Here is a 26,847-nt window from a genome sequence, read left to right on the forward strand (position 1 = left end):
GGGCGGCACAATTTAGAGATTGCCCTGGTCACTCGAACTGAGGGGCGCGACCTAGAGATTGCCCCTGGGCACTCAAATTGGGGAGTGGGATTTAGACAGTGCCTGAGTGCTCGTTACCCTTGCCACGCACTGCTCTTCGTGCCTGGGGGCTTTAGCGTCAGCACGACCCTGTGTGCCCTCACCCTTTCTCCCACCGGAACCTTGAGTCCTGCCACAGTGACACACTGCTCTTCCAGGGGGCTGCCCTCACCTTGCCACCACTCAGCTTGTAAGTGCTCCTGTAGGTGTGGGTGGGAAAACCATGTCACAGGTGGGGAAACTGACGTCCAAAGAGTGGACTTGCCAGCCCCTGAAGCTACGTGGGCTCTGGAAGCACTTTGATTGCATCAGAAGGCTCTGGCCAGCCCTTGCGGGTATAGGAGGGGAACCCAGGAGCTCTGAGCCCACGGCACCTTGGTGCCCAGCTCTGGCCAGGCTGGCCTACATTGCCTTTGGCAGGGCCAGCTCTCAGCCAGAGGGTGAGCAGACATGAAGATGGGGGCACTGAAGGAGCCCCCGTGGTGCCTGGGCCCCTATCATCTGGCAGCCGTCTGCACTGGGGCAACACTGCCAGAAACCCAGGCTTAACAGAGACAGGAATGAGCAGGTAACCAGAGGGCAACGCATGGGTCCCTGGGGCCAGCCTGCCTGGGCAGTGGGCACCTCCGGGCTGTGGGAGGTCTGGGGAGGGCGGGTGTCCTGGGTCAGTGCTGGCCGTGCAGTCTTGTGAGGTTTGGTCTGGTGACACCCTGGGGTGGTAGGAGGGGCGTGGGGGTGGGGCAGAGGCCAGAGAGTGAAGCCAGGCTGGCTGAAGATAACCATTAAGATCCAGAAGCTACACAAGACGCTCCTCTTTACTTGGGGCGCTTCCTTTGCGTTTGGAAGGGAAGCCCCCACTCCCCACCCCCCCCACCCCGCCCCTGTTACAGGAAACGCTAGGGGGTGGGGGTCAGCTGTGCTTGCTTTGGAGGGCTGGGCCTCAGGGGCCTGCACAGCCCTTTGCCACTGCTGGACATCGGAGGCCGGGAAGGCAGGCTGGGGGAACCGGGAGTTCCCCGGAGGAGGGGCGCGGCACCGGTGGGGAAGCGAGGGCAGTCCCCTGCCACCCACGTGTCCCTGCCACCCCGCCACCTCCTCGCAGGGGGGAGGGGCCTTCGGGAGACGCCCCAGGGTCATCGCGCCCCAGGGACCCGGCTCCGCGGGACCAGGGCTCCGGCGGCCCGGGGACGGCAGAGCCAGGTCCCCGTGCGCGCCGCGTCCGCCCCGGGCCCGCCCCGCCGGCCCGCCCTCCGCCTGCCGGCCCGCCCCGGCGCTCCGCGAGCTATTTTCAAAGTGACCCGCGGCGGCGGCACAGAGGGCGCGGGGGCCCGGCGGCACCATGACTGAAGATGACCGAGGCGGCGCTGGTGGAGGGCCAGGTCAAGCTGCGGGACGGCAAGAAGGTCGGGGCGCGCGGCGGGCTGGGGGGGGCGGGCCGCGGGCGGCGCTCACGCTCCCTCTGTCCCCGCAGTGGAAGACTAGGTGGCTGGTGCTGCGCAAGCCGTCGCCGGTGGCAGGTGAGAGGCGGGGCGCGGGGCGCGGGGGCGCGGGATGCGGGGCGCGGGGGTGCGGGAGACCCCAGCCGGCCTGCGGGCGTTCCGCGGCGGCTCCCGGCGGCTTGGTCCGGAGCTCCGCCAGCTCGCCCGAAATAGCCGGGCCGGCGGGCCGCTGTAACCGAGCCCCGCGCGGCCGTAACCGGAGAGCGCGCCCCGGCCCCTCCTGCCCCGTGAGCGCCTCGGCCGGGCGCCCGCAGTAGTGGGGACCGGGACGGAGAGTCCCCCCGCGCTTTCGCTCGGGCCGAGGACCCCAAGGCAGAATAGACTGAGGCCCAGGGCAGCCAGGGCGCGGAAGGCGGGAGGAACCCCTCCTTCACAGAACAGCAGGGACCCCTCCCCCACAAGAAAGTCAGCTTCTGAGCGACTGGTGGGGGACTGAGTTTGCTGGTGAGGGCGCTCTGAGCAGGAGCTCCAAAACCAGGGCCTCCCAGACCCCGTTTGACCCCTGGTGGCTCCTTTCCACTTTCCCAGGTGGGGGGAAACTGGGCCTCCAGGTAGGAGCTGCCCTTAGTGTCTGAGAAAAGCAAAATCTACATTGTTGGGAGGAGCAGTCCTCTGGGAGGCAGGAATGGTACCCTGGCCCCTCTCCAGCAGCACCTCCAGCCCAGTGCAGGCTCGCAGGGAGCCCCCGAAGTCCATGTCTTCATCATCCCGGCAGTGGGAAGGGCTTTGAGCTTGGGCCGCAGCTGTCTGAGGAGACAGGTGCCGTGGAGGCAGCCAGGCCCAGAGTGGGTGTGGGAGGTGGGGGGTGTGCAGAGCGTGTGCCGCCTCATGGCCGGGGTGGGGTAGTGGGGAGAGGCACAAGTGTGTGCCCCAGGAAGCCTGGGTATCTGCAATTTCCCAGGGAGGGTGGGGGACACCCGCCTGGTACCTCTGCCTACATCCAACTTGGGCACCTCGGGGGGGCGCTGCAGAAGCAGGCATTAGAAGGTGGATGAAGTCCCTTCCTGCCAGGCCTCCCCTGTCTCGTCCAGAGGGTGGGCCTGGGTTCCGCCACAGGCCATTTATTAGTCCTTCAAGACCAGCCCCAATGCTGGGTGCTGGGGGTGCTGTCCTGGGCGGCTTCTGTAGGGGCCCTTGGCCCCAGGGACCCGAGGGAGGCCTGGTGGAGAAGGGGCATGGCCTGCGGAATGGTGAGGGCTGGCCAGGTGGGGGAGGGGGCACGGTGGGCAGGGGCACCGAGGCCCAAGGCAGGAGGGGCTTCGTCAGGTGTGGCTGGAGCAGGGGTCTAGGTGCAGGGTTCAGGTGTGGCCTGGAGGATGATGGAGCGCTAGAGCCCATGCATGGCCACTGAGAGGTGCCCCCCCTAGAGAGCTCCGTGGTGTGGTCTGGATGCCTCTGAGAAGGAAGGGCTGGAGGGGCTGCTGGGGCTTTGAGCTCCGTGTCAGAGCACCTGGAGAGGCAGAGCTGGCCACTGCGGGCTCAGCCTGTCCCTGGACGGGGGCTGTGGGGGTCTGCACTGTGGGGGAGCCGGGAATAGACCCACCATCCCAAGCTCTGGAGATCTGTGTGTCTGTGGACTTGGCAATGGTCAGTGTTTACTGGGTCTTTACCTGTGCCTGAGCGGCTGGAGAAAGTGGCAGGATCCTCAGAGTAGAGCCTCACCACCCACTACAGCAGGCTGGAAGGTGGCCACCCCACCCGCACCGGCTTGGCTACTGGTGGGGCATTCATTCCCTCTCTGCCTTGGTGAGGGTGTCCTTGCTTCTGCTGCCGGTTCCTGAGTTCCTGTGGGGCAGGGGTCTCCCAGCTCAGCAGGGTCACCCAGGCAGCTGACGGAGAGGGACTGCCTCCTTGAGAGTGTCTGTCCACACACAACTGCTCATGCTACCCACAGGCCTGTGGAAGGCAAGTCTGAGAGCACGAGTCCTGCTGAGCCTCTGGACTACGGGTGCCTGCCTGGGGGGTGCTGGGCCCTCGACTTGTAGCCGCGGCTCTGCTAACAGCGGCGGGGGGTGGGGGGGTGGGGACGGGGAGTGTGCCTTCCAGTGAGAACCTCCTGGCATTGGATGGTCTGCACCACTGCCCCCTTCCCCAGGGTGAATGGGGCTGGCATCTCAACCCCGGGCAGTCCAGCAGCCCCAGCTCGGCTCTTGCACCCTGGAGGACCAGGCATTGTGGCAGGTGGCTCGCCTGTCCCATGCAAGCCTCGCAGAATGCGCCAGGTCCCGCCGGCCTTGGTGCCTGCAGCCAGCCGTGTTCAGCGTTGAGAATCAGTTCTGGGTTCAGATCTCCACCCCCACTACACCAACTGTGTGACCTGGGGATGTTTCACCCCCTCAAACATTGTTCATGCTCAGGCAGGACACTCTGGTGGCGGCTCCTGCCTCGCTCACTCACAGAGCTCCTGGAAGGGTGGAAGGGGACGTGGGCAGACCCGGCCCTGGCTGACCTGTCACAGCTCGGTATCCTGAGCAGTGGGCTGCTGCCTGGTCTGATCGGTCCCCATCAATATTTGTGCTTTTGGGGTGGGAGCCCCACACAGCCCTCTCTGAACCCCAGGCACACACTTGTCTCTGCAGGTGGAGCACTGCCTGGGGCAGGTGCTGCTCCTGTCACAGGCAGGTACTCCTCGGTTCTGGGGCAAGTGATTCTCCCGTCTGGGGCAGGTGGTGCTTCTGTCATGAGTAGGCAGTGCTCCTGTCTGGGGCAGGTGGTGCTCCTGTCTTGAGTAGGCAGCGTTCCCGTCTGGGTCAGGTGGTGCTCCTGTCATGAGTAGGCAAGCGCTCCCATCTGGGTCAGGTGGTGCTCCTGTCATGAGTGGGCAGTGTTCCCTCCTGGGACAGGCGGCGCTCCCTTCTGGGTCAGGTGGTGCTCCTGTCATGAGTGGGCAGTGTTCCCTCCTGGGGCAGGCGGTGCTCCCTTCTGGGGCAGGTGATGCTCCTGTCTGGGGCAGGTGATGCTCCTGCCATGAGTGGGCAGGGTTCCTGTCTGGGGCAGGTGATGCTCCTGTCACAGGCAGGCAGTGCTCCTATCAGGGGCTGGTGGTACCCCCATCTGGGGCACGTGGTGCACACAATATGGGTTAGATCATATGCAGAGCTGCTGTGCCCGTGATTCAGAGCCAGGGGACCTGCCCCTGTGGGTTAGCGGTCCCTCTCCTGGGCACAGCCTGACCTGAGGAGGCACCATCAGGCTGGCCTCGGCCAGTGGGTCCCTCCGCCCGCCCCTGCCGCTGCACCCTCAACTCGTCCCCTCAGCCTGCTGCCACAGCCACTGGCCTCAAGGTCACCTGTGACCTCCGGTGCTAAGTCCAATTGCCGTTCCCGGCCTCGGGTTACGCGTCCCCAGTGGCATGCAGCGTGGTGTCCCTGCTCCTCCTGCCCTCCCCCGCCCAGCTGCGCTTGCTGGCTTCCACCACCTCCAGGCTGCTGTCTCCATGTTTGCGGTGTCTCCTCCACCCCTCAGGGCACCCCCGACTTGCCTGTCCAGCCTGCGCCTGCACCCTCCACCGGCCCTCAGCCCTGGCGTCAGTGCCATCCCTGTGCTGGGGACCCAAGTTTAATTTTACTTCTCCCACACCCATGTCCAGCTGCCTGCCTGCAGAGCCCTGGGATATCTGCTGGGCCTCTCAGGACAGACCGCAGCCCTACCCCAGCAGCCCCTCCCTCGTGAGGGACATCAGAAAGGTAGAAATGCGGGGCTGGGGCCCAGGACCATCAGGCCACCTCTGTCCACGACTACACTATCCACCCAAATCCAAGAAGTCACCCCTGGCTCTTCCTTCCCTCATCCCCGAATCCCACCCTCCAAGCAGCTCTGCCCCTCTACCCCAGAGGCTGGACTAGGGTTTAGTTACTGCTGCCCAGAGCTGCGGGGCGCTCCTGTTGCCACGTTTACTACAGAACGGTGTCCTGGCTTTCTTCTCATCTCCAGCCCAGCCCAGGCCAATGGTTTCTCTGGCCTAGATCACGACAGGTGCCCCTGGCACTCACCGTATCCTGTGCCATTGTTCGCGCGGCAGCAGGGGCTGTGAACACCAGGCCGGACTTGCCCCTCTTGCCTTCAAGCCCTTCCAGGGCTCCTTGGGCGGTGGGGTGCACTCAAGCCTTTGCCTCTGCTCCTAGGCTCTACCTGACCCAGTCCCACCCCTACCTGGACCCTCTCCCACTCACACTGGCCTGGCCCTGTGGGTCCTTGAGGAGACCCCACCTGCCTAACTCTGGGGCTTTGCACTGGCTGTTCCCCCTAACACAGTGCTGTTCCTGGTGGGGTTGCTGCTCTGGCTGCTTCCGTCATTTGGGACTCAGCTCAGTTGTTACCTCTTTGGAGAGGCCTTCCCTGACCGCACACCCCAGGTGGTCCCCTTCCGGCCCCTTCCCACCACATTAACAAGTTGCCGTCGGTGGATTCTGACTCACAGTGAGCCCACGTGGGTCGGAGTAGAACGGCTCCATAGAGTTTTCATGGCTATGACCTTTCAGAAGTAGATGACCAGGCCTTTCTTCCAAGGTGCCTCTGGGTGGGTGGGTTCAAACTGCCCTCTTTTTGGCTAGCAGTTGAGGGATTTGCCGCTTTCACCTCCCAGGGGCTTGTTCTGATTCCCTGCTCAGCACTTTGAGGTGTTTTGCTTGTTTCTGTCCCTGACTTCTGCCTCGCTGGCCACAGCTGGCCGCTGAATAGCGCTCCCCACGGAATGGGCTTCCAAACCAGGGCAGAGCAACAGCCAGAGGCCGTGGGGGAGAGGAGAGGCCAGGCAGCTGTACGCCACTCACACAGCCCCTCGCTGGCTGCCCCTCCCGCCGCGCTCACCTTCTCACTAGCCTGCCCATGATGGGCGGCCCGGCTCAGTTCATGGGATCTTGTGGCTTCAGTGGGTTGGGGGATTAGGGCTGAGAGTGAGACGGGGACACTCAGCTGCTTGAGCAGGACCCCGGCGGCCACCTACAACTGGGGCCAGTTTCCTCCAGGTGAGCCCTTGTCCTACGCCCTTTCTTGTCATATTTAAAAAGGTATCAGTGACATAATTCAGGGGGTCCTTGTGGGTTCTTGGGGCACCTTCAGGGGGAGAGTGGGGCCTGCACTGAAAGGCTCAGGCAGAGTCCACATGGGTTGGGCAGCTAGGAGCATGGAAGTGTCAGGAAAAGAGTCCCAGGGATGAATGTTGGCGCTAAACCCCAGCCCCCCAAGTCAGTTGCATAAGTCCAGAGGTCCAGGATCAAGGGTGGCCTGTTGGGCCCAGGAGATGTAAGGAGGACTAGAGGAGCTGTGTGGTCCTTGTTGCAAATGCTCCTCTAGGCCAGGAGCTGTGTGCTACAGCCTGTGGCCAAACCTGGCTCACCGCCTCTTTTTGTAAATAAAGTTTTCTTGGAACACAGGCACAGCCATTCATGATGTGTGTGTTGTCTATGGCCGCTTTCCAGCTAAGTAGTTGCAACAGAGACCACATGGCTCACAGAGCTGAGAATGTTTGTTGACCGCAGCTCGAGATTATATTATTGGGAGCATAACTCCTGGAATAGAGGAGGCGACCATCTCACTATGCTGTCCTGGTCAGGCCACTCCCAAAGTGATGGTCTTTTATTTGGAAGGAGGCCAGTGTGCCCGGGCACATGGGCTGGGGTGGGGAGGGACCAGCTGAGGCCAGAGGCCAGGTGTCCAGGGGCTCTGTGGGCTGAAGAAGGCCAAGAGGGAGGAAGAGGTACCATCAAAGGGCCTTCGCAGGGCGTTGACTCACATTTTTCACGTCCCCTTGCTGCCCTGTGGCGACCACTGAGGGCTTTTGTTGGTCAGGGGAGAGAAGGAGTGGCAGTGGGCCGGGGAGGGGGGCGGGCAGGGATGATGTCACGGCAGAGCTGAGGGTCCCATTCCAGAGAAGATTGGCGGCAGAGGAAGGATCTCCCCTCCCCGGGTGTGGCAGGCATGGCTCGAGGAAGGGTCTTTCCACTGGGGGGCCAGTGCTTCTGCATCCCAGGGTGGGGACACTCAGCTAGAGATGGAGCCGAGGCCAAGAGGGGACAAGCGTGGTGGCTGGGATTGGCCCGGTCCCCTCAGGCACGGCAGCCTGGATGGGCGGGGGGCCAGCCGGGGCAGATGTTAGCAGGCAATGTGGCAGCCCGATGACGCAGGCAGACACATAGCGGAATATCACGTGCCAACGGAGAACAAGAATGTATGGTCTCACAGTTCTGGAGGCTGGGAGTCCCGTCAGGGCTTGGCCTCTGGGGGAGGGTCCCTCCTGGTCGGTGCCCTGGCAGTCCTCGGTGTCCCCTGGTTTGTGGACGGGTCCTTATGATCTCTTCCCCTGTGTGTCTGGGTCTGTTCTGCGAGCCTGACCTGCTGGCTGCATTTGGAGCTTCCGGCTAGGTTAGCTGGCTGGGGCAATGGTGATGGCAGTTATGATGGGGATGGAAAACGGGATGCTGGGGTGCAGAGGCGAGTCAGCTCTGGAGGGTCCTTCCCAGGCCCTTCCATCATGGTGGGGCTGAGCTTCCACTCAGGGGGCGATGGCTGGGTGGGAGGGAGGGGCTGCTGGTGTCAGGGTCTGGCTGTGGGAACCAGGGCTCCATGACGCCTCTCCCTCCACCACAGCCCTGGAACCAAGAGAAGTAGGAGGTGAAGTTTCTCCATGCGGCAGGAGGGGGCCCAGGGCAGGCCCAGGGCTGGGGTGGGAGGTCTGAGCCACCAGACAGGCTCTCAGCCTGGACCCCGTGCCACCGGCCACAGCTGTCTGGGCCCTGAGTGTGGCCTGGGTGGGCTCCACGCCCATGGCAGGGTGAGACCCGCAGGTGGGGCCAGGACCTAGCCGTGGTAGGCTCTGCAGTGCAGGCCCCTGAAGGTCCTCTTCCTCCTCTGCGGCCCCAGGTGGTGCAGGGAGGTCTGTGGTCACTTTCACTCATGGACGCGGTGGCTCGGGGTCCCGACCTGAGCCTTTGCTGTGGGCTCTGGGAGAGCGGGCCACAGTGCCCTGACCCCTGCTTGTCGGCTGCAGACTGTCTGCTGATGCTGGCCTACAAGGACAGGGCAGAGCGCGCCAAGGGCCTCCGGGAGCGAAGCAGCCTGACGCTGGAGGACATATGCGGCCTGGAGCCTGGCCTGCCCTACGAGGGTCTGGCCCACACGCTCGCCATCATCTGCCGTTCCCAGGCCATCATGCTGGGCTTCGAGAGCCGTGAGGCCATGTGTGCCTGGGACGCACGCATCCGCTACGCGCTCGGCGAGGGTGAGTGACGGGCGAGGGCGTGGGGGCTGCTTCTGCTGTCCCCATGTGTCCCATGAGACCTGGGAGGCTCGGAGACCTTGGGGTTGGGGATGGGGTGTGGGGTCCCCACCTCCTAACTCAGCAAGCGTGAGTGACTAGGGAGGGGGCTCAGGTTTCTCTGTCTGCTGTCCCTGCGTGTTTCACGTGTCTCATGGAGAGGCTCCAATCCCATGGGGCTGGGGTCGTGGGGGGCCCTAACTCCATGAGGGTGAGCCACCAGGGTGGAGGTTCAGGAGTCTGTTGTCCTCGTGGGTTTCATGTGCTCTGTAGAGGCTTGGAGCCTGCAGGGTCAGGGCTGCGGGCATAGGGGCCACCCCTCCTAACTTCGCTCCCTTAGTCAGAAAGAGGGTATCTAAACAGGTGGGTGGCAGTCTATGGGGTGACCTTTCATAGCCCAGGTGTCTGTTCATGGCAGGTGTCCTGGCAGGAGGAGGGCAGCTGCCCCCACAGAGTTTAGTGCCGGCCCTGGGCCCCAAGGTGGAAGGGGTGATGAGGGGACTTGCTCTGGGGACCGGCCCCTGCTTCCTGTCTCTGCAGGCACCCTGAGATTTGGGGGAGTAAGCTCCCCAGTCTGGGGGCATGTAAGCAGAGACAGGTGAACCCCAGATGAGATGGGGAAGGCCAGCTGCTTGAGGTCTTCTCCTTCAGCCTGGGAGTCTGGGCCCTGGGTGCAACCGAAGACCTGGGGCAGAGCTGCCGGTCTGAGCCTGGGCTGCCCCCTGGGTCAAGGTGGTGCTGCCAGGCCAGGGCTGGGACGAGGAGAGTGGCTACTACATCGGATGTAGGATTTCAGTGGCCCCAAAACTCAGTGCTCAAGGTAAACAGTGTTTTACTGGCCAGGGGTGTATTACCCAAGAAGCAAGACAAGCACAGGCTTACTTCTGCTTACTTACTAATCTGTAGTGAACAATTTCACATGGGTTTCACCATACCTTTGATGAGGCGAAACAAGGTGAAATTGTGCACTTGTCATTGTTAGGGGCTGTCCAGTCGGTTCTGACTCATAGGGACCCTGTGTACAACCGAACGAAACACTGTCCGGTCCTGTGCCATCCTCACAATCATTTCTGGGCTTGAGCCCATCGTTGCAGCCACTGTGTCAATCCATCTCATTTAGGGTCTTCCTCTCTTTTGCTGACCCTCTACTCTACCAAGCATGATGTCCTTCTCCAGGGACCGGTCTTTCCTGATAACATGTCCAAAGTATGTGAGATGAAGTCTTGCCAACCTCACTTCTAAGGAGCATTCTGGTTGTACTTCTTGCAAGACAGATTTGTTCGTTCTTTTGGCAGTCCATGGTATATTCAATATTCTTCGCCAACACCACAGTTCAAAGGCATCAGTTCTTCTCCGGTCTTCCTTATTCATCGTCAAGCTTTCACACGCATATGAGGCGAATGAAAACACAATGGCTTGGGTCAGGCCCACCTTAGTCTTCAAGGTGACACCTTTGCTTTCCAACACTCTAAAGAGGTATTTTACAGCAGATTTGCCCAGTGCAATGAGTCTTTTGATTTCTTGACTGCTGCTTCCATGGGTGTTGATTGTGGATCCAAGTAAAATAAAACCCTTGACAGCTTCAATCTTTTCTCCGTTTATCATGATCTTGCTCATTGGTCCAGTTGTGAAGATTTCTGTTTTCTTTATGTTGAGGTGTAATCCATACTGAAGGCTGTGGTCTTTGATCTTCATTAGTAAGTGCTTCAAGTCCTCTTCACTTTTAGCAAGCAAGGTTGTGTCATCTGCATAATGCAGGTTGTTAATGAGTCTTCCTCCGATCCTGATGCCCTGTTCTTCATATAGCCCAGCTTCTCAGATTATTTGCTCAGCATACAGATTGAATAAATATGGTGAAAGGATACAACCCTGATGTACACCTTTCCTGACTTTAGGCTATGTAGTATTCCCTTGTTCTGTTCGAACTACTGCTCCTTGGGCTAAGTATAGGTTCCTCATGAGCATGATTAAGTGTACTGGACTCCCCATTCTTCACAATTGTGCACTACAGTTCACTAAGTGAGCACAACTAAGCCCTGTGTACCTTGCTTATTGGGTAATCCCTTCCTGCCCCGCTTTGGCCAGTCAGGGTGTGGTCCAGTCCACACTGTGGTGGTGGTGATGTCCTTTCACTCTCCCCCCCCAACCAGTGCACAGGTTCCATGTGACAGTGGCCCCAGGCACCAAGCTCCAGAGCGGCCCCGCCACACTTCACCTCTGCAATGATGTCCTGGTGGTGGCCAGGGATGTCCCCCCAGCTGTCACGGGGCAGTGGAAGCTGTCAGACCTGCGGCGCTATGGGGCTGTGCCCAATGGGTTCATCTTCGAAGGCGGGACCAGGTGTGGGTACTGTAAGTATGTTGGGTCGCCTGTCCCACCCCTTCAGATCTTGGGGGCCGCTGTCAACGCTGAGGGTCCCCAGAAAACCTTGGTTCTGAGCTGACTGGCCCCATGAGCATGTGCCGGAGCGTACCTGTGTTTTTTGTGCCTCAGTTTCTCCCAGTTGTTCTGTAGACAGAGGCACGGGCCCAGCTCTGGGGTCTAGCCCCTCTGCTCTGCTCTGCCCAGCTGGAGGGTGGGGCTCGGGGCCACATGGAGACAGGAGCCCGTGCGGGACACACCCCAGTGTCTCCAGAGCCAGGTCATGTCCCAGCAAGCCACGGCCTAGGTCACAGCCACAGAACACTGGACCCACCACGTCCAGATTTAATGAAGGAAAAAGAATCAATGCCTTCCACAAGGACGTGCTAGCTCCTGGGGTGGCCCTGAGTGGACAGGGGGCGTTCAGAGACCAGCGTGTGTGTCCCGTGGACACCCCCTCGCCCATCACCCCACAGCCTCCCCAGAGGCCCTGGCCAGCAGCGATGCCTACCGCACAGATATGGCCGCTGAGCCGGGAGGAGAGTTGTTGAGCAGGGTCCCTCCATCGTGTACGGAGCCTCCACTGTGGCCTGGGGCAGGCCCGCCGGAGCACACCCATGACCATCCCCAGCAGGTAAGTGCCAAAGCGGAGGGCGAGCATCTTGCAAAGGCTCAGTGATGTGATTCTGAGAACTTGAGCAGCGCACTGCAGGACACCTGGCCCTCCATGGAGGGTCAGCCTGGGGCCGGCTGGGGCTGCGGTCAGGGCGACAGCTCGGGATGGCCGCAGCTGGCGCTGGACATGTCACAGTGGACCTGACTCTGTTCTCCGTGTGCAGAGTGTGGGTGTGGATGCGTCTGGCCCCCGAGTGGACCTACAGGCTGAGAGAGGGTGCAGAGCTCCCCTCCGACTCTCCCGAGCAGATGCCGGCACTGTGTGTGCTGCTGCGCTGGGGCCCGAGTAGGCTCCGGGGCGGGGCATGCAGGCAGGGACTGAGGTCAGGTCAGCGGCCACAGTGAGCGTGGGGGCCGCTGTCAGTGAGCTCCGCAAGATGGGGCAGGGTTTCAGGCGCATACATTCCAGGTCTCCGGTGAGCCTGGACCCCCCACCCCCGCCATACAGCTCATCCCCCAAGTGCAGAGGAAGGAATGGAGGTTTGGGGACGGTTTGTGTCTACCTACCAGCCCTTCCTCGCCTGTCATGGGGCTGCTGAGACCACTGGCCGAGTGGAAGCCTGGGTGACCCTGCTCTGGGCTCTGAGGCAGAGCACATGGCATGGCCAGGTGACCAGCAGGCCAGGACTCTGGGGCTCTACACACCTAGCTTCCCAAGGGCAGGGCAGGTGCACATGAGGGCACGGGCTGTGCTAGAGACTGGTGGCTGGGCCCCTGCTCCAAAGAGGTCTGGGGCAGGGGTGCCTGCACACTGCCTGGAGGCCGTGTCCTGCTGTCTGTGCCAAGCGCTGTGACACCCAGGCAGCCTTTCTACACCCAAGCTGGGGGCTGGGGGCTGGGAGCTGAGAGCTGGGAGCCAGGAGCTGAGAGTCCGGAGCTGGGAGCCAGCCTGGTCCAGCAGGTCCACACCTTGGAGGAGACAAGACCTAAACCTGCATGGAGGTTTACAAAGAGCTGAGCCACGAGGCAGCCACATCCGGGTTTGGGGCAGCAGGACCCGAGGAGCACAGGGAAGCCACGCCTGGGGCCTGGACCTGAGGAAGCTGAGAGTTTGCTCCCTGAGGGAGGCAGGGGGAGTGAGGGAAGCCAGGTGCAGGAATGGGGGCAGTTTGAGCTGCAGGCCAGAGACGGAAGGCCTCGAACACTGGGCTTGGGCACGTGTTCTACCTGCTCGGGGGTCTTTGAGTGGTTGCGTGGACTGAGCGCTCTGTTTCCCAGGCCTACACTGGGGCTGGTTGGAGGGGCTCGGGGCGAGAGGGGACGTTAGCCGGCGTCCTCTTGGCTGGACAAGCCCTTGGGTCCCATTCTCTTTTGTTGTTGATTTTGTTTGTTGTTGGTTTGTGACTTTGGAGACCCCGCGTCTTACAGAGCAGAGCTGCCCCATAGGGTTTCCTTGGCTGTAATCTTTACGGGAGCAGCTCGCTAGGCCTTTCGTCTGTGGCACCACTGAGTGGATTCGAATCGCCAGCCTTTTGGTTACCAGCCAAGTGTAAATTGTTTCTGCCACCTGGGGACCTTGGGCGCCTCCTCTTTTGCAGACTTGGTGGCTGCTGGGCTGGGGGTGTCTGGGGCAGCAGGCAATGGGGTCTGACCTGTGGCTGGGCTCAGCGCTCGGCCTGGCTTTGTTCTCCCCCCTCAGGATTTCTGGGAGTTGCCGGCCGCAGGTGCACTTGGGCATTTGGCAGCATCTCCCTGTGAACTTGGGGGCCCCTGGGAGGAAGGAGGCCTGTGTCCTAGCTCCTCTCTGTGTGTCCCTAGAGTGGCAAATTTCTGGCACAGGTTACTTCTGGCAGGTTGGTGTTGAGACGGTCTTCACGGTCGCTCTGAAGAGCTTGGGTGCAGACCCCGGGGGTGGTGCTGGTGGGCACGCCCTCTGAGCTGGGGGCAGGGGCCTGTGTAGCCACAGGGGCCTGTATCCTGGCAGACCTGCTTATTTTGCCCTGGACATGATGTAATGGGGCCTCTGGCTACTTTCCCTCTGAGGCCTTAGAGTTTAAAATTCTGTCTCATGGCGTGGGTGGGTGGTGGGCTCCTTTTCCACTGTCGGGGCCCCCCAGCGGCGGCTCTGGCTGCCGGGAGGTCAGCGGCTGGAAGGTGAGCTGGTGTGTTTTCCCAGTGACAGAAAACCAGGGTGAAATATGACAGGATGACTGGTGACCTTCCTGAGCAAGCCCGACTCAGCACCGTCCACAGAAGCAGATCTGTCGCCAAGTCCGCCAGTGCTCGCTGTTCACTGATTCTGTATTCGCTAAGTGTGTTTGTAAGCCTGAAATCCATACTGGCAGACACACACACAGCAGCGAAAAATTAGAGGCGCCCGATAGGCAGGTTCCCAGAGGAGGTTGAACAAGGTGGCCCTCTGGTTTCAGCTCTCACCCCGCAAACAAGGCCCTCTTTGCCATCTGTTTGTTGTTGTTGTTAGGTGCCATCAAGTTGGTTCTGACTCAGCGACCCCATGTACAACAGAAGGAGACACTGCCTGGTCCGCTTTTATCCTCACAATCTATTTGGTGTTGTTGTTAGGTGCCGTCGAGTCGGTTCTGACTCATAGCGACCGCATGTACAGCAGAACGAGACACTGCCCAGTCCTCTGCCATCCTCACAGTCGTCGCTATGGTTGAGCCCACTGTTGCAGCCGCTGTGCCATCCACCTCATTGAGGGTTTCCCTCTTTTCCATGATCTTTCCTACTGTCTGCAATCTATTTGGAACCATGTTTTTCACAGTTTGTGCCTTCTGTTGGTGCTTTCGCTGCTTCACGTGACCCCCAACCCTGGTGTTCAAGCGCTGTCTACTGTTCCCCAGTGCGAGAAGGCCATGGTGCATGGGGTCACCGTGAATCAGGGTTGACTCTCTGGTGGCGGGTTTGGTTTTCCAGATTCCAACGGTAGGTGCTGAGTTTGAGTCCGCTCCCTGTGGTTGCAGCCGCCCCCTGGTCTAGGCCTGCCTGTGAAATCTTTGTGGTTTGCCGAGGGGTCTCGGTTCATTCCTACATCTGCACCCTGAGGTTTGGACTGGGGCCAGTTCTCGAGCTGCAGTGGGCCGGAACACCGCATCTCACTTGTAGCCCTCTGCGTGGTGTCATTGTGTACTTGGATGAGTCTGGGCACCCGAGGGTCCTGGGCAGATGACCAGGAGGTGGCTGTCACACAGGGAGAGTGAGAATGATACCAGGGTCCTTACCACGGGGGTCACCCCAGCCCTGCCAGGCATGTGTACGTACCTCCACTTTGTCGTTAGGTGCTGTCAAGTTGGCTATGACTCACGGTGACCCCACGTACAACAGGAGGAAGGGCTGCCTGGTCCTGTGCCATCTTCGTGACTATTGGTGTGATCCAGCTCATTGTTTCCGCCACTGCGTTTTGAGTGCCTTAACCCTGATGGCGTAGTGGTTAAGAGCTATGGTTGCTAACCAAAAGGTTGGCAGTTCGAATCCACCAGGCACTTCTTGGGAACTCTGTGGGCCAGTCCTACTCTGTCCTATAGGGTCGCTATGAGTCAGAATCGACTCAACGGCAGTAGGTTTGGTTTTTTTTTTCCATCCTATGGGGCTCATCTTCTGGCATTGTATCAAACAGTATTTGTTGTGCCCCATAGGGTTTTCATTGGCTGATTTTTTGGAAGTAGATCACCAGGCCTTTATTCCTAGTCTGTCTTAGTTTAGAAGCTCCTCTGAAACCTGTCCACCATGGGTGACCCTGATGGTATTTGAAATACTGGTGGCAGAGCCTCCAGCATCATCACCCCTATTTTACAGATGAGGAAGCCGAGGCACAGAGTGGCTGGTAACTCGCTCAGGCCTGTCGTCTGTGCGTGCTGGAGCTGAGACCTGGCTCCCATGCCTGGCCCTGGAGCTCACGCTCTGCTTGGTGGTCAGCCTGCTGGGGGGCAGGGCTGCCCTGGGCATTTGGGGAGCAGAGATGGTAACACGGCCCCACTCTCTGCGCCCCTTGCCTGCCAGCTGCTCAAGACTGTCCCTGGCCCTTGAGGAAGGGGTTGCGGCTGCTGCCCCTCTGTCCCACAAGGCCCAGCCTGGTGCCCTCATCGAGGCCTGCCCAGGAGCCAGCCCAAACCCTTCCTCCTGGATAACAGGATGGGCACACTGGACTGCAGCCAGGCAGGGCAGTTAAATTGAGCAGGACCATCTGCTGGATAACCTGACATTTCCAGTTCTTTCTCAGCCTCCACTCTTCCTCCTGGGGCCATCTCACCCCAGGCCAGGGGTAGGCACGGTGTCCCTGGGCCCTGAGAGGGACATACAGATGGGACTACCCTTGCATCCTTTTCCCCCGAGGGTTCCCATGACCACGAACAACTCATCTGCAGGTTCATGGGCACGGGTCCTCCTCACCGAGGGTTCCCATGACAATGGACAGCTTGTCTGCGGGCTCCACAGCCATGGACCGAGTCTATTGACCTCCCCGAAGCTCAGCTTCCTCGTCCGTGCCACGGGGACTATGGTGCATGTATTATGGCCACTGGGAGGAATCTGGCCATGGGTATGGAGTAGCAGCCTGCGTCCTGGCCTGCTTGGCAGACCCTCACCCCCAAGCCTCAGCCCAACCCGTTGCCGTTGAGTCGATTCCAGCTCATAGCGACTCTTCAGGATAGAGGAGGACTGCCCCATAGGGTTTCCAAGGAGCAGCTGGTGGATTTGAACTGCCAACCTTTTGGTCAGCACCTAGCCACTGTATCACCAAGGCTCTAGCCTCCCTTTAAAACAAACAAACAAAAGTAACAAACATCCCCAAAGCTTAGTGGCTTATGACCAAGGCCATTCCATTGGCTGTGATTCTGTGGGTCGGGGATCTGGGCTCAGCAGGGACAGCTTGTCTCTGCTCCATGTGGGTCTCCTGGGGTCACTTGGCCAGCAGCATTCAGCAGGAAGGTCCAAGATGGTCTCACACACGTCTGGGACTTTGGTGCTGGCTGCTGGCTGGGCGGCCTCAGTTCTTCTCTACGTGGCCTCGTTCCAGCGGGGTAGCCTGGGCTTCTTGACCTGGCAGCTAGGTTCCAAGAGAAAGGGGAAGCTGCCAGGCTCCTTTAGGCCTTGGTCCAGAACTGACAAAGCACCCTTCTGCCACATTCTATTGGCCCAAGCAAGCCCCAGGCCAGCCCAGATTCCACGGGTGGGGAGTGGACCCTGCCTCTCAGGGAGAAGCAAGCTTCAGGGACAGGGATGGGAGGAACCATGGCTGGCATCTTTACAGTGAGCACACATGTTCACGTGGCAAAACTGGGCCAGGCCTCTTTTTTCCTCCTCTCCCCCAAACAAACAGAAAGTACAAAGAACGCCTCCCTAAGGAGAAGACCAGGGGCCGGGGTGCTTCCGTGCTCCCCTCTTTCATCCACAGCCAGCACTGAGGGCCAGCAGCGTGTCAGGCCCTGGGTTAGACTCTAGGGCCACAGGTGACTCTGTGGGCTGTGGGCCCAGCCTTAAGGGAGCTCAGGCTGGCAGCCAGGACAGTGTCCAGAAAGATGAGGGGACGAGTGGAGTGAAGACGGCAGAGAAGGCTCGTAAGATTGAATGCTGGGCTAGCTGGGCAGGGGCAGGGGTCAGGAAATGCATCATAAAGGTGGCGTCCCTTGAACTGAGTCTGGAAAGATGAGTCCATATTTGCAGGTGGACGAGGATGTCAGAGGTGGGAATGGCGGGCCTCCTGGGCAAAGGGAAAGCCAGGGTGGGAGTGGGGTGGAGAGAAGGGAGACCGGAGGGTGGGGGCCAAGAGGGGCAGCTGAGCCATGCTTGGGAGGCTGTGTCCCAAGGCTGACCGGCCCACCAAGACGTGCGTCTTCATCAAGGGGCAGCTGTGGGGGTGCGGTGTGGCCCTCGAGGCCCCAGGCTCATGGCGGGCTGTGCTCACAGGCCTAGCCCGGCCATCCCCACATCTTCCGGAGCGTGGCTCGGCCGCAGACGCCTCAGAGGAATGCCGGCCGGCTCCACTCCCTGTGGTAATGAGTTTTTTATAGTCGGGGGACTAATTGTCCCGCGGCCTCTGCCAGCTGCCATAAGCTCGGGATTAGAGGCCCGGCCTTTTGTGAGAACTGGGGCTGGGCAGGCTAAGCGCTTCCTGCGGTGGGGGTGGACGAGGACAGCAAGAGACCGAGAGATGCGGCCAAGGGGCCGCCAGCAGACAGTGGCTACATGGCCTGCTTCTCCTCACCTGCCCTCAGCCAGGGTCTTGGGTGTGAGTTCTCATCCAGCCCACAGGAGCTCAGAGGTCCCATCCTATCAGGGCCACTGCAGGCCTGTGAGCCTGGGGGTGTCCCCCCGAGTGCATGGTGGGCAGGCACCAGCCTCCACTCCATGCGTGGTCACTCCTGCTTGTGGTTAGCAGCAGAGCCAGAGTCCTGGGTTGCCAGGAAGGGTCGGTGGGCTGGCTCGAGTCCCTTCTTGTCGGTGTGACTGTGCACCAGGAGTGTCCACTCCCTGGGCCTCAGTTTCCGCATCTCTAAACCAGGGTGATAGTGTTATGTCAGCAGCCACAGGACACCTCCCTCCCCGCCCCTCCTCTCCCCTCCTCTCCAGCACGTCCACGTGTCGGGTCAGCCCCGAGTCCCTGGGATCCCCATCCCTGAGCTCCGTCCGCAAAGGCAGAGCATGACCGAGCGGCAGCGTTTGGTGCTGCGATTTCCCCGACCCCCGCACCCCTTCTGCCCGCAGCCTTGCCAGCCCAGAACCTCCGCCTGAGCGTGACTTTCTTTGGGCAACAGGTGGCAGCTGAGAGCAGGATGGATTCTTGGGCCCTGAGACCAGCCCAGTGTCCAGCCCCTCAAGCCCAGGTCAGCCGGTGGGGCCCCATTGGCTGTCCATTCACCCCATTCATGCCGCTGGCCAGTGAGGGCTTCGTTCACCCCTGGTGAGGGCTACAGCCCAGCAGGAGGCTAGCAGCCGGGTGCCTGAGCACATGGGCCTGAGGGCCCACCACCCTGCTGACTCACCCAGGCTGCCTCTGCTGGGGGCACCTCAGGGTGTGGCCGGGGTCCCGTTCTCCCAGGCCCCCTTCATGGCTGTTCATGGGGCCCACCCAGGCTGGGGCTCCACACTGGGCATTTCCTTTTGGGGTTGAATGGGTGTGGCCGGTGGGGGTCAGCCAGCCCTGGGCTGCAGCTGGCCCTGCCTGTGGGGACCTGTAGTGTGATCTGGCTGGTTCCTGCCACGCTGAGCTCCAGCTTCCCCACCCAGAAACCGAGTCAAGAAGTGGGGAGAGGTCCCTGTGAGTGGGGCACAGACGCCACACAGACACATGGCGTCGCCTGGGCTGTGGACGGTGTTGAACATTTGCAGATACCTTCCCCAGCGGCCCCAGGAAAGGAGCCCTGGTGGTGCAGTGGTTAAGCACTTGGTTGCTAACTGAGAGGTCGGCGGTTAGAATCCACCCAGTGGCTCTGCAGGAGAAAGATGCAGCGGTCAGCTTCCGTAAAGATTACAGCCTTGGAAACCCTGTGGGCAGCCCTACTTTGTCCTGTCGGGTCGCTGTGAGATGGAATTGGCTCTATGGCAGCGTGACTTTTGGGTATGACCCTGGAAAGGGGCCTGGCTAAAGTGCTATGAGGTGGCGTTGGAACCCATGCACAGGGAGCCCAGTTCCTCTCGCTCCTCAGATGGTGGCTCCCAGCGGTTCAGCAGGGCAAGGGAGATGGAGGCTGCTGTTCGTTGGTGATCAAGGACATGACAGATTTCCTTGCTGGTGGGCGATGGTGTGGATGAGGACACTGAGGCGTGGAGGCCAGCGGGGAAAGTTTCCGGGAAGGATCTCAATGGGACCGTGTGGCTGAGATGCTAGGCCCACCTCCTGCTGCCAGCGCTGTCCTCCAGACCCACTGGCCCCCCAAGACTACTGGCATGGAAGACCTGAATGCCAGAGGGACACTCATCCCGCCACACAGCACAGCACTGGCCAAGACGAGGCTGGGGACAGGGACCCGAGAGCATCTTTGCACACCGTCAGCTATGCAGCCCCAGCGTGTGGGGAGGATGGTGCCTACAGAATGGCAGCCAGGATGAGGGTCCCTAGCCACATGGTGCAGACAGGCCCTGGGGAGCCAGGCTGTGGCCGAGGGCCCCCAGAAACCTGAGCTACCTTAGGGAACGGGTGGGTTTGCAGGACTCAGTGGTCTTATTAGTGCAGAGATGAGACAGTCATGTCCTCTTGTCTTCACCAGGGCCGGGTGAGTCAGGGTGAGTGCCTGTGCCCACCCCATGCCTGCCCGGCCCCTATGGCCCTGCCTGCTCATGGTGTCTGTCTCTTTCTCAGGGGCCGGCGTCTTCTTCCTGTCCTCGGCCGAGGGTGAGCAGATTAGCTTCCTGTTCGACTGCATTGTGCGTGGCATCTCCCCGACCAAGGGCCCTTTCGGGCTGCGGCCGCTTCTCCCAGGTGGGCAGGGGTGGGTGGGGGCCGGTGGGAGGGGACCAGCCTCCACCCGGATTCCTCAGCTGGGTTGTTGGGCCGCCCTGCCACACCTGTCCCTCTGCCCTTGTGAGCCCGTGTTGGTGGCAGTGGCCGGGGGGCAAGGAGCTTCTTGGGGGACAGCCAGCATATCTCTGAGCCCATGGTCACCTGGCCGTCTCTGCCTCCCTCCACCAGGGTTACAGCTGTGGGCAGCTGGCTCCTGGTTGAGACAGACTAGAGGCAGCGGCGCCCGACAGGACAGTAGATCTAATGGGGGTCTTGGGAACCTCTCGAGCCGCCCCTTCGCTCCCTGACTGTGGCTGGGGCATCGAAGCTGGTGTCCAGGCCAGAAACACCACGGAGCATTGCCTTTGTGCCGGAGATGGGGGAGGGCGGTCTCGACGTGCCCCTGGGCACAGAGTGCGTTTGGGGGTACAAAACGGCTCTGAACTTGCCTCATCTTCTCACCTCCCTTTCCCTGGCCAAGCCCAAGGGTGAGATTCCTTAACAGCCCTCGTCTGGGGACCCTGCTGGGCCCACTGGACCGCAGGCCCAGGGCGGGGCTCTGCTCAGCCCTGACCCTGCCTCCGTGGAGGTGAGGCTGCCTTCCTTCGGGGGACGGTCAGGGGGCCCGAGCCCAGCTGCCCTGGGAAGGTCAACAGGGCTGTTCTCATCCCCATAGCTTGTTACCCGAGGGCCTCAGGACGGTGCCGGATCCTGTGGTGGGGAGAGGGGAGCACCACGTGTGGGTTATGGCTGCTGACCCCCCATCCCAGGGAAGCGGACATCCACTGTCCACGTGGGGAGATGAGACCTGTGGCCATGCAGCAGGTGGCTGGGTCCCGCCCACGGAACCCAGCGTGGGCTCACAGCTGCACCTCGTGAGTGGCCCCCAGCCAGGGTGGGCAGGCTCGAGGATGTCCTGGGAGAGAGGCCTAGCGACGCTCCTGGTTCTCCCATGGCCCTTGAAGTCTGCTGCCTGCCCCCAGAAGGAGCCCTGGTGGCACAATGGTTAAGTGCTCAGCTGCTAACAGAAACGTTCAGACCCCCCAGCTGCTCTGTGGGAGAGAGACGTGGCAGTCTGCCTCCATAAGGGTTTATAGCCTTGGAAACCCTATGTGTCAGTTCTACCCTGTCCTTGAGGGTTGCTATGAGTCAGAATCTACTCGACGACAGGTTTGATTTTGGTTTACAGGCCCACCCCCACGGTGCAGACTTCTGGGTCCAGCTTGGAGGTGCTCGATTAGAGGTGCAGCGGCGCCCTCTGCTGGCGCCCTCCTGCCTCGCAGCCGCAGACAGCCGGGGACAGCGAGTTTCTCGGGGGCACCCGCCGAAGGGGCCCACAGCTCAGCCAGCAGGAAGAGGGTTGCGTTTTAAGTGGGGGGGGGGTCCAGCTGCTGTGTTACTCTGATGGAGCTGCACCCCAGGACCAGAACTTGTGGTCCTTCGTGTGGGGTGTGGAGACAGAGCAGGGTGGCCACTGAGTTGCCAGATGCTGCCTCCTGGGGTCAGGAGCATGGCCCCTTTCCCAGCACAGGCCTCCCTCATCCTCAATGTCCAGTCCAAGCCCTGGTGGACAAACGGGCACTGACCAGGCCACGGGCATTCAGGAGATGGGAGGGGGCGCATGCCAGTGCTTTGGGGTGCAGCCTGCCTGACGGCAGTGGATGGGAGACAGGCGGGGCCGGGAGTGGCCTAAGGGACAGCAGGCGCCACCTGGCAGCCCAGGTGTCACGTGAGGACCCATCTGCAGGGCCGAGGCAGCAGGGAACAAGGCCACGTGGGCTTGTTGCTGGGCCGTGCGCCGTCTCCACAGTGGGGGCCGTGGGTCATGGCCGCAGTGTACAGGTGTGAGCATATCATCCTGGCTGGGGCACAGCCAGGGAAGGTGGAAAATCAGGAAGACTTGGGAGGCGAGGAGTGGTCCGGCCGGATTGGGTTCTAACTGTTGGCCGTGCCGGGGGCCGGGGCCTGGGTGGTGAGTGGCCTTGGGTGCCTGGGTTTGGGGTCCAGCCTCTGGGGTCCAAATAGGAGGCTCACATCTCACCCAAACCTTGTGATGGGGCTGGACCAGGGTGCCCCATAACCCCTGGGTGGCCTGCGGCCTAGGGTCATACAGAGAGGGGGCTGGGGCCAGAGGCGGGGGTCTTCTTCACTGACTCTTATCTCTCACAGACCCGAGCCCCGGGGGGGCCTTGACCATGGAGGAGCGTGCCACCCAGGAAGCCCTGCAGCTGGAGAAGCGGCTCAGTCTCCTCTCCCACTCGGGCCGGCCAGGCAGCAGAGGTGAGCTGGGGGCTGGGGGCACAGGGGTCAGGGCACTGGGGCCAGGCAGCAGAGATGAGCTGGGGGCTGGGGGGCAGCAGGGAGCCAGGGCCGGGCAGCAGAGATGGTCCGGGGCTGAAGGGACAGGGGGTTGGGGCCAGACAGTGGAGGTGAGCCGGGGGCTGGGGGACAAGGGGCCCAGGGACCAGGAAACTGGTGCCAGGCAGTGAAGGTGGACCAGGGCTGGAAAGACAGGGGGTCAGGGGGACAGGGTGCCGAGGCTGGGCAGCAAATGTGGGCTCGGGGCTGGGAGTGTGTAGGGAGACGGGGGGCTAGGGCTGGGCAGCAGAGGTAGGCTGGGGGCTGGGGGAACAGAGGGCCAGGACCAGATGGTAGAGATGGGCTTAAGGGTGGGGCTTGAGACTGGGGCCAGGAGGTGGAAGTGGGCTGGGGGCATCCAGTATCGTGACCCACTTCCCAACCCCACCACCCCAGCTGGCTTCCCCAGCATCTTCATGGCCCAGAACATGGCTGGGGGGCCCTTCTATCTTGGGGTCTGGAGTTGGGGGGGCTAGAAGTACAGGGGGCTGGGGGACCAGGGTGCCAGGGCCAAGTGGCGGACTTAGGCTGAGGGCCTAGACAGGGCTGGGGAGCCAGAAGGCTGTGGAAATGAGGCTGAGACTGGGGTCTGGGGGGACAGGGGACCTGGAGGGGCAGGGGACCTGGAGGCGCAGGGATGGTCACTGGAGGTGGGCTGGAGGCCAGACTGAGGGCGTGAGAACAGAGGGACATGGCTGGGCAGCAGAGGTGGGCCAGGGACTGGGGGGACCTGAAAGCAGGAGTCAGAGGGACAGGGCTGGGCAATGGAGGTGGGTGGGGGACCAGGAACAAGGGGCTGGGGGTCCAGGGGAATGCGGCTGGGCAGTGGATTTCAGCAAAGGGATGGGGTGGGGGCCGGGGGGTGGGGGGGTAGGACTGGGGGCTGAGCCTGGGGGGATGGGGCAGGGAAGACTGGAGGTTGGGCAGGGAGGCAGAGCTGGGAGGAGAGGGCCTGGCTGGTAGGTGGAACCCACCCCAGCCTTGGCACTTATCTTCAGTAGTGGGGTGGAGAGGCCAGGACAGGGTGATGACGTCAGGGCAGTGGGCGCTGGGTGGGTGTACTCAGGGTGCTGTGGGCTTGCCCCGGGGCCCTCAGGTCCAAGATGGAAGGGCCTCCCGCCACACCCTGAGCTGTGAAGGTGCTGGGAGGGGCCAGCTGGGGTCGGGAGCCGGGAGGTGGGTCAAGAAGCTGGATGCAGAGTGGGGAGCAGGGGTGGGGAGGTGAGAGAAAAGGAGACGGGGAGCCCAGGGGTCAGACCACAAGGCTCGGGATAGACACGCTGGAGACAAAGCCCAGAGGGGTGCAGTGAGTCCGTGTTTTAGGAAGATGACCCAGACAGCAGAGGGCAGAGGCTGCTGAGGAAGGATCCTTTATTGGGGTAGGGGCCTGGGAAGAGAGTGGGGTGACGTCTCTATGTTCTAGCCCACTCGAGCCCCTCTGAGCCTGAAGCTCAACTCCACCAAGAGCTCATTCCTCTGAAGCCTGCCCCAAGCCCCGCCTGGCTCCTCCCTGAGATGAGCCCACCCGAGCCCACCCCAGGCCCTCCTCCAGCCTGCCTGGCCCTCCCAAGCAGGCTGTCGCTCTGCATTCCAGGGGATGACTGCAGCCTGTCCAGCTCATCTTCTGAGGCCAGCCACTCGGACATCAGTGCCAGCAGCCGACTGGCCACTTGGCCAGAGCCATCCTCATCCTCAGCCAGCCCGTCACAGGAGGGGCCGGGGCCAGCCACTGCACGGGCCCTGCACCTGGGAGAGGCCTCGACCCCTGGAGAGGTGGCACTGGGCACCTCGCGGCCACCCCCTAAGCCGCTTCGGCCCCGGCAGCTGCAGGAGGTCGGCCGCCAGGGCTCCTCGGACAGTGGCATCGCCACGGGCAGCCACTCGTCCTACTCGGGCAGCTTCTCGTCCTATGCTGGTAGCAGCCTGGATGTGTGGCCGGCCACTGACGACTTCGGCTCACTGCTCAGCCTGCCACCCACGGTGGGGGCGCCCGAGCTGGGCCTGTGCACCTGCCCAGCTGGTACGGCCCCACGGGCAGCTGAGTACCAGGTGCCTGGTGCCCCGCGGCCGCACTACGACACACCCCGCAGCCTGCGTCAAGCTCCCAGGGACCAGAGCCCAGCCTCGCAGAGCAACCCTGACGATGGCACAGCTGCCGCCACTGTCACCACCGTTGCTGTCGGAGACTCGGGCAGCCAGATGTCCACAGGGTGTCCCTCCAGCTGGCTAGGCACAGAACGGCGGGGGCTGGTGACGGAGGCTCTGCCGCCCAGCCCAGCTCCTGGCGAGCCCTGGGAGGCGGCTGGCCCACATGCAGGGCCCAGCCCAGCCTGCTTTTCTGCCTGCCCCGTCTGTGGGGGAGTCAAGGTAAGGCCCCCTCCCTGAGGGCCACCGTCGGCCCCTTGGATGGGAGAGCAGGGCAGCTGGCCTCCGGACAGAACCTTCTGTGCTGTGCTGTTCAGAGCTCTGGCCTCCTGCGCTGTGGCCAGGGGTGGGGTGCCCCAGGAAGTCTGTCTGGATGGAGCTGGAAGGCTCCCTGGAAGGCACCCTGGAAGGCAGGAGGCTCTGGGTGGGTCATTGGGGGCAGCAGAGCCCAGCCCCAGCCTCTCCGGCTGTGTGCTGGCACTCGGACCCTGCACAGGATCTGGGGGCTCGGTGGGTGCTACTTCCCTGTTGGCTCCCACCTTGGAGTGCCGGGAACTGGGTGGACACAAAGCTAGACCATGACACCTGGCCTCCCCCTCAGCTCCACTGCCCACCTGGAGGTGACCGGTTCATATATCTCCCTTCCGGTTACCTTGACCCGCCCAGCACACAGTGGCTGAGACTAAATCATCCTTCCAGCAGCCGTGTGAATAGATGTGGGGCCGAGCCCCAGCTCCAGGTACCCGCGCCTCTCGGTGCATCTCTCAGCTCTCCCTTCTCACCCTAACTGATTCCTGCACACATGCAGGGTGGGTGCAGCGTCCCCGCCCCATGAGGAGGAAACTGACACTCAGGGTCCTGTGACTTGCAGGGCCTGGTTTGCACCCAGGTCTCAGGGGTTCCGGAACCTTGCTGCTCACCCCACACCAGGGTTTTCCTAAGCCCCTGAAAGGGCTCCTAGTGGGGAGGGCCTGGGGACAGGGGCCAGAGGGGACAGCTCAGCCAGCTGTACTGTGTTTGTCCAGTTTGTGGACCAGGGGAGGCCACCACCCAGCCCACTGCTGCCGGCCACTGTCCTTCTGGGGACTCGGGACCAGGGGATGAGCGTGCGATGGAGGAGGCAGGGCTCCACCAGGGGGTGTCTGATGCCAGCCCTTTGCATTTGGAAGTGGGGAGCTCCAGGCAGGGCCTGGGCAGTCACCCCGGGTGCCATTTAGGGGACCCCACCCTTGGCCCCAGGCTGCATGCAGTACCAGCTGCTTTGTGCTGTCTTGTAGATGAGCCCTGCACTTTAGCTGCGCTGCGAGAGGCCTCGCCTGTGTCCGTCACACCCCTTCTGGTTCTGGAATCTCGGTGGCACCGTCCCAGGGTCACCAGCTCACCTGTAAACATCCCGCCTGTACCTTCAGTTTGCCTGACGATATTGCTCTTTTACAACTTTAAACCTGACACTGCTTGTACTACCTTCTTAGCCTGAAATAAAATCTTCTTTTCTTATCATCTTGTCTTTTCCATGTGGCCAGCCTGTTCTGCCTCCCCAGCCAGCCCACCAGCCTGGCCCTTTGGGTGGGTCTGAAATCCCCAGGGGTCTGGCTACCCTGCAACAGAGAGTGACCTTGGCCTATAGCACGAGGCCTTTCTGTCTTGTTTTGTCTGAAGCCTTAATGCTCTGCAGGCAGAAAGAGTGAGCGGCTGCTGCAGATGGCCCTGGAGCTCCCGGCATGTGTGTGTGCATGTGTGTCCATGCATGTATGCTGTGCGTGCACATAGGTATGTGTGCGCAAGTGTGTGTTCAAATGAGTGCGTGCTATGTGCATGTATGTGTGGATGGGGTTCGGTGTGCAACATGTATGTGTGCATGTGTGTGTGTGCTGTGTGCATGTTTACATGGACCAGGGGTTAACTGTATGACATGTGTGAGTGCATGTATGTATGTGTGTGCACGTATGTGGGTGCATGTGTGTGTGTACATGTGTGAGTGCATTGTGTACGTGAGTGCGTGTGAGTATACTCCTGCAGATGTGTGCGTGGGTGTCTGTGTGCATGCATTGTGTGAATACATGTGTATACATGTGTGT

At 61.5% G+C, this 26,847-nt stretch overlaps 2 protein-coding genes across 3 annotated transcripts in view; one reads left to right on the forward strand and one right to left on the reverse strand.

Annotated features, from left to right (window-relative positions):
- Window positions 1-26,847, reverse strand: part of LOC126077377 (uncharacterized) — a 1,154,420-nt gene that overhangs the window by 224,787 nt on the left and 902,786 nt on the right. The gene's annotated exons all lie outside the window — the stretch shown is intronic.
- On the forward strand, window positions 1,428-25,009 carry DOK7 (docking protein 7). 2 transcript variants are annotated; one of them, XM_049886669.1, is made up of 7 exons: window positions 1,428-1,481; window positions 1,550-1,595; window positions 8,566-8,796; window positions 10,983-11,183; window positions 20,126-20,245; window positions 22,436-22,546; window positions 24,219-25,009. In XM_049886669.1, the coding sequence occupies exons 1-7, from the start codon at window positions 1,428-1,430 to the stop codon at window positions 25,007-25,009; spliced, it is 1,554 nt and encodes a 517-aa protein (XP_049742626.1). The 2 variants fall into 2 exon arrangements, with proteins under 2 accessions (XP_049742626.1, XP_049742627.1); XM_049886670.1 differs by lacking the exons at window positions 8,566-8,796; window positions 10,983-11,183.

The sequence above is a fragment of the Elephas maximus genome, chromosome 5 (genome assembly GCF_024166365.1).
Source record: "Elephas maximus indicus isolate mEleMax1 chromosome 5, mEleMax1 primary haplotype, whole genome shotgun sequence".
Taxonomy (NCBI): Eukaryota; Metazoa; Chordata; class Mammalia; order Proboscidea; family Elephantidae; genus Elephas; species Elephas maximus.